Genomic DNA, 12,725 nt, shown 5'->3' on the forward strand with positions numbered 1-12,725 from the left:
ATATAGCAGTATCAAGACTTTGCAGAGTTCCAGCCTAACTTTTTGATGATTACCACAAATCTGGTCTGCTATTTCAGTTAAAAGCTCATTTAGTCTTCTTTAAAAAACCTTAATTTGGGGGATCCCTGGGTTGCTCAGTGGTTTAGCGCCTGCCTTTGGCCCAGGGCGCAATCCGGGAGCCCCAGGATCGAGTCCCATGTCGGGCTCCCAGCATGGAGCCTGTTTCTCCCTCCTCCTGTGTCTCTGCCTCTCTCTCTCTCTCTCTGTCTATCATAAATAAATCTTAAAAAAAAAAAAAAAGCCTTAATTTTAAAATCACAATCAGTGCTTTTTTGGTCTCTTACTTTATTCTCCTTTCCACTATATTAAAAATGGATACATTTTGATCCTGTCAGTACTTAAAATAATAGGTAATGTTTATCGTTACTCATGTACCAGGCACTGTGTTACATGCTTTCTTGGATTATTCTTCATCTTTACCACATTTTTGTATCCATGAGGTATAGGTACTTTTATTATCCCTACTTTACAGAAGAGGAAATCTGAGTACTAAGAGGTTAAGGAATGCTTGCCCAAGGTGACATATTAATACAGCCAAAACTTAAATCCAGGCAGTCTGACTCCAAAATACTGGTCTTAAGGTCTATGCTAAATATTCGTGTTTAGTTGCCATCATCCCAGCTGAGTGGTTTCATAATATTGACAGGTTCATTATGATTGCTATAGGAATTTTCCACACAGTCCTATTAGGATCAAATAGTAAGCCATATTTCTAAAAATTCTTCATGTTCTTTTCTCAAGTTTTATCTCTTGGGACCACTGTTCTTAGATGTGAAACTAGAGTTTATTCAGATGACCAATTTCGTCAGTGCTTTTGTATAACAGCATCATTTCACAGTTTATTTTTATCATGTCTCAGCAGAAATGCTGTATATTTATGTTTTTGTGCAGTTAAAAACATAAATGGTGATCTTAAATTGAATAATTATGCCTCAATTTTTGAGTTCTGTTGTTACCTTTTAAGGGAGGACAACTTAGTTATTAAGCAGTAGGAATATCATTGTTTCTTCTAGACAGTATGTTACCTGATTCCAGCTTATCTGGGCATTTTGGGATCAGAAACAAATGGCAGGAGTGCTGAGAATATCCGGAGTGGATGTTTTCCTGGTGCTGAGCAAGGAAAATAGGATTTGGTCACGAAAAAAATTATAGGTAACCAGATTTTCCAAATCTTCAGATGTATCGCATTCTTGACTGATTCATATTTGGTCTTAGGCAAAGTTAAAAGGAAAAAAGCCCGATGTGTTTCAAATAGATAACGTTGGTTAAATCTTTATTTCACCAGATTTGATTTGGGTTTAGGAAGGAACTAATGGAAGGTGAATAGAGTAAATGAGCTCACTGTGTGTAACCTTAGAGAAACTCATTGTTTTTATTAGTAATAACAAAATGTAGACTTTGTATCTGAGATGCTATCACTGACAGAATTACTATACCCATATTAATTCATATACAAAAATCTTTTCCCAGACTATCCAGATAATTAAAGGAAGAATGAAAGAGGACTGGAGGGATGATGTGGAAGCAAGGAGGGACAATATTCGAAAGTCTTTATACCCTATTATAAAGAACAAGAAGCTTTTACGATGGAATGATGATAATATATTTTCTGTTGCCATTTTTATAAAATAATTATTTAGAGAAAAAAAAAACATTTTAAAATGAGGTGAAAGATTGCCTGTAGGAAGGTACACCTTCAACTGTGTAATGCTTTGACTTGAGCTTTAGTCCTGGAGCCAGAAATTCCCAACTTAGGACCAGACTGATGGTGGCTTTAGGCAAACTACTTTTTTTTTTTTTTTTGGCAAACTACTTTTTTGATGTCATTTTCCTCTTTCTGTAATTAGAAAGTCTGATACTAACCTACATTTCTTATCATGATTAAAACTTGCATCACACATAGTGCTTTGGCTAAATAGGAACTTACCAAATGTCATATGAATAATTGAGATGATTTTAGATTCCTTTGCAACTGTAAAGAAATGTGAAAATACTAAAACAGAGAAATACCTTTGTGTTTGAATGGAAAGCAACTCAGTGGCTTTAGCAGATCTCTTAGAGAACAACAGTTATTAGTCCCTTCAGTGAGTGATAATATATAAAATGTACCTTTGAGGAATGCATATTGTCAAATCACTATCGGCATACTTGTAATGATTCAGACTGAATTCTCAGACCAAATTGTCTAATAATAGATTTTTTGGCAAGTGAAATTCAAATATTCTTAACCAGCAGTATTCAGGTCTTAAATTGATGGTCTCACGTCTACTTTAAAATTAAAGAAGTGTCATCTTAGTATCAATGTAATTAAATGTATTAATGTAATAATCAAAGCTTTTATTTATTAAAATGATATCTAATGAGTATATTAACTGTCATAAATATTCAGCTCTGATATGAAAAAATTATTTTTAAGCATCAAGCTGGCATTGACCTTTATAATGCCTTATAATTTGATTAAACCAATAGAATAAGCAGCCATATTTTTGGCATACTTTGGCATTTTTCCATAGATAATTTGTATTCTCAATATTTTTTTTTTTATTATACCTTGTTTTAGTGATCGTGGTGGAGAAGACCCAAACCAGAAAGTAATCCATGGGGTTATTAACTCCTTTGTTCATGTTGAACAGTATAAGAAAAAATTCCCCTTAAAGGTAAAAATAAAAAGCCTCCTTTAAAAACATAATCAGTCCTTTAATTTCTTAAACTACTTGTTCTAATTTTTAAAATACTATTTTAATTTATTTATATAGTTTTATCAGGAAATCTTTGAGTCTCCCTTTCTGACTGAAACAGGAGAGTATTACAAACAAGAAGCTTCAAATTTATTACAAGAATCAAACTGCTCACAGTATATGGAAAAGGTAAGAAGGAACGTACTATGTTAAATGCATCATCTCTTACATATCAGGCATGGTTTTATTTAATATTTGTTTTCTTAGTTAATGTATTTCTTTGGTGAGTTTTTTTTTTTTTATCATTACTCTGAGTTGTAGCTAATGTACACTACCTATTGATAAATTAGGGCATTGTCCATGAGAAAAAAAAATTCTATCCAATTTTCATCATGGTTGATACTTCTTGATAAATCCTGATTGCTTGATTTTCTTGTCTTTAAAATTAATATTCACGTTCTTGGCAAAAGAATATATTTTAATTTAGTAGATGTTTAAGGAATAGGACAAGCATAGAAGCTAGGTGTGTTTGGGTTTTTATCTTTCCTTCTTTTCAAATGGAAGGAAAAATATAATAATTCTAAATCCTTGGAACAGTTACTCTCTTGGTCTGTTCAGTTTTTGGAAGACTGAGAAAAACCTCCACAAGAAATTTTAATTAATCTATAAACCAACACATATTGATTACTATTTTTAAATTTCTCTTTCTTTCTTTCTTTTTTTTTAGTAAAGGAATAGTCATGTAATAAAGTCAGTTACCATATAAGATGTATGAAATTTTTAGCCAGGTTTTTTCATTTGTGGTGTTGAGTTCCAAGCATTTTATTATAGAATGATTTTTGGTAGTTTATTTAGCCAAGAAGATAATGTGTTGCAAGTAGAATAGTTATAGAGTGGCCTCCATAAGTCACAGGTCAAGAAATATCAGTACTTACTGATACATTGTTATATATTCCACAAAGCCCAGGTATAAAAGTCTGAGTTGTTTAATTTTCTTCCTGCGGTTGTTACTAATTAGCTATAGGACCTCCAGTAGGCCCTGTAGGACATTTTTCTGTATCTATTAAGTGCAGGTTACATACACCAAGTCAGTGGTTCTTAGCTTTAGGCCATTTTTTTGCTTCTTAGACTCCTGTTAAAGGTTCTGGATCCACTATTGAAAAGTGCACTGGGATTATCAGTGATACATACCCTCCTTGTTATATTTGGCTCTCAAAAAGAGGCTCTTTTCAAAAATATTGTATGTTCCACTTATAGAACCATATAATGTCTAGAATATGGACTCCTGACTCTAATTCCTCTTACATTTAGTTAAGCCATAAACATTAAAGTCATAGTACACTTAATGACTAATAGGCATAGTCCTTTTAAGGGATATTTTTATTTTAAAAGAAAAACTTTTTGATAAAAATGACTTTCTTAGTTGATTAAATATGTGCTGAACATCTTTTAGTCCACATACTTCCTTGTCTACTTTTGGTTTCTGTGGCTTTGCCCTGGACTTTTGGCTCCACAGGGGAACAATGTAGGAAAGATGGGACCCTCTCTTCAGTCTTTGCCTCATTTTCTAAAAGGTATCTGAGAGGTATTCAGGAGCGATGTGTTATTTCCCCTCTCAGCAGCACTTTCCTTCCCAGTATCACCTTCTGATGCCCAAATTTTGGCAGTACTCCCCAAAGGCTTAATATACAGTTTTCTGGAACCATTTACGCTCAGAAACTCCAGTTACAATAGTTTCACATTGCAGAACGCTTTCGAAGTCTAAACATTTGTATGTGTCTGTATGTGCTAGGATTTTTATTGCAAATTAATTTTGTTTTGAGGTAGAAATGGCTAGATTCTCTAGTTATTATCTTTATTAGCTGGTTCTTGTTAATGTTAATCAGTGTATTGTTTGTAGCCCAGTGTTTCTTATATAGGATACGCTTTACTAAAGCTCTTGATTGATATCTTTAACTATGGCTGAATATATTTGACTTTCAAAACTTTTAATGAAGTCTTTAATTTGATAATTCTCATGTACATACTGTTTATATTTACATTTTATAAGAAGAGGGACCAACATAAAATAATTAAATTAATGTACTTGATCCAGTTGATGTAAACTATTTTTTAGTTTGATAGTTAAATATTCATAAAGTGACCACCTGTTCTGGTTTTTAATAATTTTTACCACTTTTCCTGTTGCATGTTGGGTTGTTTATATAATAGGATGATTAGAGTCAGTAAATGAAAACAAAATGCAGACCACTTAACTTTAGTTCGTGTTCATAAGATTTTGGTAAAATGTAGGTGATAGATATTAGCCTAAATAAATATTTGAAATGATTTATGAAATGTGGGTTTAAATTGGTTATGTAATTCTTGTTACCTGGCCATTTTTAATTGAGCCATTAAAATTAGATTACCTAAGTTATTTACTGATATTACAGGTTTTTCCTCATAGTGGGTCATGACTATAAGAATATATTTTTAAAGGTTCTAGGTAGATTAAAAGATGAAGAAATTCGATGTCGAAAATACTTGCATCCAAGTTCATATACTAAAGTGATTCATGAATGTCAGCAACGAATGGTAGCAGACCACTTACAGTTCTTACATGCAGAATGTCATAATATTATCCGACAAGAGAAAAAAAATGGTAAGTGATATGAAATAGTAAATGTGAATAGAAATTAAATTAGAAACCCACTTTCTGCATCATCTCCAAGCTTCTTAGAAATCAAACATTAAGAAAAAAAAAAAAGGAATTCAAACATTTTTAGTAGTAGTCTCTCAAATACTCAATATGCCTTTTTACCAATTCTTAATAATCTATTTTAAAAGACTATTTTGGAAAGATATGTTTTCAAAAGGTATTCCAAAGTCAAAAGCTAGGAAAAAGTGCACATTTTTTTATATATCACAAGGGCTAATTTCCTTAATATATTAAGAGTTTTAATAAATAGAAAAAAAAGCAAAGATGAAAAAGAAATATAAATTGATTTTAAATATATGCAGATGCTCAATCTTATTCAAAATAGAGGAAAATACAAAATAAAGATATGAGATTCTAGTCATGAGCAGTAAAAAAATGGAATTTTTTTTTAAAGAAGAAAGTATTGTCATACAACGGGGAATAACAAGGAATAAACATAATGAGACACATGCCAGACCTACACAGAAAAAAAAAAAAACATTGTTGAACGCAACATTGGTTTATAGATCCAGGAGAATCTACTCAAAACTGAAGTGTTTTTGTTTGTTTGTTTTAATTCTGAAGGTTAAACTCTTAGACTAAGAGTCTAAGAAAAGTCAAGACAGTCTTGAAGACCATTATGAGAAGACTTTGCAGGATAGCGTGACTAAAACCACAGTAGTGAAGACAATGAGGCCCTGGCGTGAGGGTAGACAAATAGAACAATGGACTAAATTAAAACAGAGCTGAGAAGTAACCCCATTTGTGACATTGTAGAGCAGTGGGTGAAGGATAGTCTTTTTAACACATAGTGCTGAGTCCACTGGATATACACTTGGGATAAAAGCAAAATTTGATCTCTGCCTCAGACACCATATACAGAATCAATCAATACATTGTAGGCTTTTGACCTACATGTAAAACAGTAATACTTCAAGAAGATGTTATAGGAGAATAACCTCACAACCTTGAGGTAGGGACAGATATTTTAGATGAGACACAAAAAACACTAACCACAAAGGAAAGATTGATCAAGTGGACTGCATTAAAATTAAAAACTTTGGATCCTTAAAAGACCATTAAAAGTATCAAAAGATAATCATAGGGTAATATATTTGGAATCACTAAAAACGGTTTATGTCCAAAATATAAAATGGTCAGGAAATTTGAATAGATACTGCAGGGTAGAGTATATCCAAGTGGCCAGGAAACTTATACAAAGGCCCTCGATCTTACTAAAGTAGGGGAATGCAAATTAAAAGCCACACTAAGATATCAGTACTCACATTTTGATATAAAATTTAAAAGACCAAATATACTAAGTGTTGGGAAGTGTGTGAAATAGCGAGAACTTGTTATGTACCCTGAGCTCAGAGTATAAATTGATGCAACGACTTTGAAAAACCGACATTGACTCTTAAAGCTGACTGTATGCACATCTTCTTGATCCAACCATTCCTCTCCTGGATGTATAATCCCCCACCCAAACTGCATGCAGATATGTATAAAAAGGAACAAGAATGTTCATAGCAGCCTTAATTGAGTTAGCTCCAAACCAGAAACAACACAAATGTCCAGTAACAGTAGAATAAAGTACAGTATACTCCTACAATGGAATATTATTAGAGGAGTGAAAATGAACATATTACAACAACCTGTTGAACAAAAGAAACCAAACATGAAGGAATTGTATGATTCCATTTTTATAAATAGTTCAAAACAGACAAAGCTAATCAGTGGGTTGGTAGGTCATGACAGTGGTTACCTTTGCAGAAGAGCAAGAAGAGTAGTGATTGGGAAGAGTTATGAAAGGAACTTCTGGGTGTGGAGAATGTCTGTTTCTTACTCTGGGGGTGATAACATGGGTATGTATGTGTTCACTTATGATAATTCATTGAGATACACATTCTGGGGGGGATTTGTACACCTTGTGTATGTACGTTATATTTCAAGAAAAAATTTAAAAAGCATTGCACTGAGACATGATTTTCAGCTCTCAATGGGAAAAACCAAATGTCTGATGACACGTTGTTGCCAAGAGAACTTCCTGGTATTGGGAGCTATGTTATAAGGATCTGCCTATAAGATGAAACTTTAACTCAACAGTTCCACTTCCAGGGATTTATACTAAAGATATTCTTGCCTATATACAGAAATATTAATTGTAATATTGTAATATCAAGAGATTGGAAACAACCAAATTTTCATCAATTTTTAAGAAATTGTAGTATAGCCATATAATGAGCTGTTATGCAGTTGTAAAATACACTTTATGTAATGATATAAAAAGATGTCTAAGTTAAAATGTTATGTTCTTCAATTGCAAATAATACATAAAATATGCTACACTATTTATATTAAAAGGAACAGAAGGAAAACAGTATGTGTGTGTTTGAATATGCATGAAACACCTTTGAAATGGTATTGACTACAATATTGCTTTGGAGAGATGGGTGCAGGGAACCCTCTCTGCATTCTCTTGTAATTCTGCATTTTGAACTGTATATTACCAAATACATTAAAATATTTTTTTGAACTCTTTGGAAATTCAATAATCCAATTTCTTTTTTTCTTCAGACATGGCAAATATGTATGTCTTACTTCGTGCTGTGTCCACTGGTTTACCTCATATGATTCAGGAACTGCAAAATCATATCCATGATGAGGGGCTTAGAGCAACCAGTAATCTTACTCAGGAAAATGTGAGTTACATAAGGAACTGGATATTTTTTTCTCTTAATCAGATTATCATGGAGTTTTTCATAGGATTTTACTGTTTTAAACAATGACAGAAAAGTCCTACCATTACAAACGAAACATCTTTATTAAAATGTTTTATACTTGCAGTTTATTGACCTCATTTTAGAATTTTCATATTATTAGAAAATCATTGATTGAGATAGGCTGCTTCTTAGTCATATTGATATGTTCATTTAGCAGTTGTTTAACTTCTCTCAGAAAAATACGTTTGCTATTTCTAAATGTAATTGGCATTAATAGTTGTGATGGTCATAGTGTTAATCAGTGGTAATAATAGACAACTTACAATTTATTTTCTTTATATATGCTCTGAATTTGGTAGTGCAGGAAGCAAATTTAAATTAAAAGAGTCTTCCCTAGCCCTGGCCCGAGCCTGAGCCCTGGCCTCCCGAGTTGCCCTCTGGCTCTCCAAGCAGCATGAGCTTCACCACCCGCTCCACCTTCTCTTCCAACTACCGGTTCCTGGGCTCCATGCAGTCGTCCAGCCACCGGGTCCGGCCCATCAGCAGCAGCGCGGCCAGCGTCTATGCAGGCGTGTGGGGTTCAGGCTGCCGGATCTCCGTATCCCACTCCACCAGCTTCCGGGGTGGCTAGGAGTCTGGGGGCTGGGCCGTGGGGTTGGCCGGGGGTCTGGCGGGCATAGGGGGCATCCAGGGCGAGAAGGAGACCATACAAGACCAGAATGACCACCTGGCCTCCTACCTGGAGAGGGTGAGGAGCCTGAAGGCTGATAATCAGAGACTGGAGATGAAAATCCGGGAACACCTGGAGAAGAAGGGCCCCCAGGTCAGAGACTGGGGGCGTTACTTCAAGACCATCGAGGACCTGAGGGCTCAGATCTTTGCAAGTGCTGTGGACAATGCCCGCATCGTTCTGCAGATTGACAATGCCCGGCTTGCTGCTGACGACTTCCGCGTCAAGTATGAGACAGAGCTGGCCATGCACCAGTCTGTGGAGAGTGACATCCATGGGCTCCGCAAGGTCATTGATGACACCAATGTCACTTGGCTGCAGCTAAAGACAGAGATTGAGGCTCTCAAGGAGGAGCTGCTCTTCATGAAGAAGAACCATGAGGAGGAAGTAAAGGGTCTACAAAACCAAATCACCAACTCTGGGTTGACGGTGAAGTTGGATGCCCCAAATCTCAGGATCTCAGCAAGATCACGGCAGATATCCGGGCCCAGTATGACGAGCTGGCTCAGAAGAACCGGGAGGAGCTGGACAAGTACTGGTCTCAGCAGATCGAGGAGAACACCACAGTGGTCACCACACAGACCACTGAGATTGGAGAAGCTGAGATGACCCTCACGGAGCTGAGATGTACTGCCCAGTCCTTGGAGATCAACCTAGACTCCATGAGAAACCTGAAATGCCAGCTTGGAGAACAGCGTGAGGGAGGTCAAGACCCGCTACGCGATGCAGATGGAGCAGCTCAACGGGGTCCTGCTGCACTTGGAGTCAGGGCTGTCCCAGACCCGGGCAGAGAGGCAGCGCCAGGCCCAGGAGTATGAGGCCCTGCTGAATGTCAAGATCAAGCTGGAGGCTGAGATTGCCACCTACCGTCGCCTGTTGGAAAACGGGGAGGACTTCAGTCTTACTGACGCCCTGGACAGCAGCAACTCCTTGCAGACCATCCAGAAGAGCACCACCCACAAGATCGTGGACGGCAAGGTGGTGTCTGAGACCAACGACACCAAAATTCTGAGGCATTGAGGCAGCGAAACGGGGTACCCTTTGAGTAGGAGGCCAATAAAAGGTTCAGAAGTTAAAAAAAAAAATCTTACCTACATATATGCTTGCCACCCAAAATACCCAGCAGTGATCCTCATATCCATAATACTTGTCTTTCTGAAGAGTTCCCTGGCAATCAAATGACTATATATACAGCAAGGTGTCTTTCCTCTCAAAATGTGTTACTGTCATCAAATCAGGTTGGATCACCTCTGTTATTACTAGGGATGGTTTAACGAATAAGATAGACATGATGTGAAATGTTACTACTCTTCCTGAAGTAGAGCTTTGGCTCTTCATTTGCAGTAATTTCTGTACGAACACCATTGTTCAGGAGCATTTATTAACTGCTGATCATTTCAGTGATTTTATTTTCTGACACAATAATGCATAAGTAAAACCACTAGTTTATATTATTAGTTTTTTAGGTTCAGGGTGTTGAATGATACCTGGCAAAGAGGCATAGACTTGTCAAGGATAGAGTGGGGAGGGGGATGGAGTATAAGAGAATATGTTTGTAGTAGACCCAAATAATTTTAGTTGGCATAATTCCCTCCATTAAGTTCAAAAGCTCACTTTTGCACTTCTAGATACTTTTTTTTCCCTCTGATATATGGGGAATTGTACTGCTTAATTCAGAGATCTCTCTTTTCACAGATTCTGGCTTTTTAACTCTTCTTTCTCTCTCAGCCTTCAGTAGCTTTGGAGGCAGTTTTTGTTTATGTAATCATCTATGAAAGAATAGGCCTGGTAGTTCAGAGGCTGTATCTTGTTACTCTGAATATAATGGCATTTCAACAGAGAGAAAGTGTTTTTAGTGGATCCTTCTGGCAGAAGTACTCCAATCCTGCATTTCTGGTATTGACAAGCTAATTTCAATCTTAAACTTTTAGATTTTTAAGGCCATCTTGAGGGTGTGTGTGTGTGTATAACTTTAATCTGCTTAGGGAAAATGTTATGCATAATTAATTCTTTAATAAGCCTAATTTTATCCTTAAACTTCTTAAAATGTGATTTGTACTTTCTATTTCATACTTTTAGATGCCAACACTATTTGTGGAGTCAGTTTTGGAAGTACATGGAAAATTTGTTCAACTTATCAACACTGTTTTAAATGGTGATCAGCACTTTATGAGTGCGTTGGACAAGGTAACTTTTTTATATGTATATATAATTCTCTTTAATCACTATTCTTTAGGCAGTTTCAAAATTAGGGCTTCTAATTGTGTATATGATTTCTAATTTAGACAAAGTCAAAATAGAGAACTTTTCGATTAATAACTGGTTAAATGGATTGCTTGAATTATATGGGGATTGAATTCCCCATGTGTATGCTACATAGGGAAAATGGCTAATAAGCTAATGTCTTCTAAAAATGCATGTATAGGGACGCCTGGGTGGCTCAGTGGTTGAGTGTCTCTGTCTTTGGCTCAGGGTGTGATGCTGGGGTCCTGGCATGGAAAAAATAAAATATTTTTTTAAAATGCATGTATAGTTTTAATATTCTTTAGTGCTGATTTTTTCTTTAAATATAGTACTTAGAAAAAAAAATAATAAAAAAAAAAAATAAATAAATATAGTACTTAGGCTACTATACTGAATAATATTTGAAAGAAAAATAAAAAGGTTTTATAAACTTTTGGATTTTGGTACACTTTAAAGAAAATTTGTTTACATGGTCATTAGAAGATTTTTATTTTATTTATTTTTATTTATTTTTATTTTTTAAAGATTTTATTTATTCATGAGAGACAGAGAGAGAGAGGCAGAAACACAGACAGAGGGAGAAGCAGGCTCCATGCAGGGAGCCTGATGTGGGACTTGATCCCAGGTCTCCAGGATCATGCCCTGGGCTGAAGGCGGCGCTAAACCGCTGGGCCACAATGGCTGCCCCATTGTAAGATTTTTAAAAGTGTAGTCTTATCCATGTTCAAATACTAGTAATGAATTATAGAGAATATCTTTCAGTGGGAACAGTATTTATAATTTTTATGTAATTCTCATGAGGGATGCAGTGAGAAATTTATCCTGCATTAAATATGAAAACAGGAATGCTGTGTTTTGTGTGAGGTAGTAATTTTCGGATAAACAGATTATAGCATACTATATTGAATCAGCTGCACTTTTACCCTATTACTGGGGTCTAATTACTGATCTGTTTTCTTACTTAGGCCCTTACATCAGTTGTAAATTACAGAGAACCCAAGTCGGTTTGCAAAGCACCTGAACTGGTAAGTTTGATGGTTGCTTAAAAATTAATCTTATGGAAAATCAGTATTAGAAAAAGAAAACTGAGGAGAGTGTCAAATTAATTTGGTTTTGTAGTATCTTTCAGAAAAATAGATGAAGTTAAATTATTAAAAATAAAAGCAAGGATGTCTATTGTGTATGATTTGGCATTTATTTAAGGAATGCAGACAGCCATATACGAAAGCCTTTTTTAAAGGGATACCTGGCAGGGAAAATAACTCCATTTTACAACCTTTGCTCTTTAAAGTACATGCACTTTGAAACAATTTGCATTACTTCTCCTAGGGATTTTATTTTATCTAAAATCTAAAGGAAATTGGCTGGTAAATTTTTGATAGCCGTTAAAGGAAACTTGTTTACAAGGTTGTTGCAAGATTTTTAAAAAGTATTTTCTTAATGTCAAAAATACCAGAGCCTCTCAAAACTCATCTAGGTGTTCTTTTGAAACTTATGTTACTTAAATCAATGCTTTATTGGTCTCTACATGTTGATTAGATAGTTTTACTTATTTCTAGTTTTTTTTTTTAATATTTACCTTATGACATATTTTAAGCTTTTTGGTGCATGTT

At 35.3% G+C, this 12,725-nt stretch overlaps 1 protein-coding gene and 1 pseudogene across 4 annotated transcripts in view; both read left to right on the plus strand.

Annotated features, from left to right (window-relative positions):
• CUL2 (cullin 2) overlaps positions 1–12,725 on the plus strand; it is a 102,495-nt gene that overhangs the window by 71,953 nt on the left and 17,817 nt on the right. For all 4 annotated transcript variants that reach the window (XM_026000835.2, XM_026000833.2, XM_026000832.2 and 1 more), the window contains 6 exons: positions 2,621–2,717; positions 2,817–2,927; positions 5,217–5,379; positions 7,993–8,117; positions 10,948–11,055; positions 12,078–12,137. In XM_026000835.2, coding sequence (XP_025856620.1) covers positions 2,621–2,717; positions 2,817–2,927; positions 5,217–5,379; positions 7,993–8,117; positions 10,948–11,055; positions 12,078–12,137 — 664 coding nt within the window. The remainder of the gene's footprint in view (positions 1–2,620; positions 2,718–2,816; positions 2,928–5,216; positions 5,380–7,992; positions 8,118–10,947; positions 11,056–12,077; positions 12,138–12,725) is intronic.
• On the plus strand, positions 8,593–9,999 carry LOC112921563 (keratin, type I cytoskeletal 18 pseudogene; annotated as a pseudogene).

Source organism: Vulpes vulpes, chromosome 2 (genome assembly GCF_048418805.1).
Source record: "Vulpes vulpes isolate BD-2025 chromosome 2, VulVul3, whole genome shotgun sequence".
Taxonomy (NCBI): Eukaryota; Metazoa; Chordata; class Mammalia; order Carnivora; family Canidae; genus Vulpes; species Vulpes vulpes.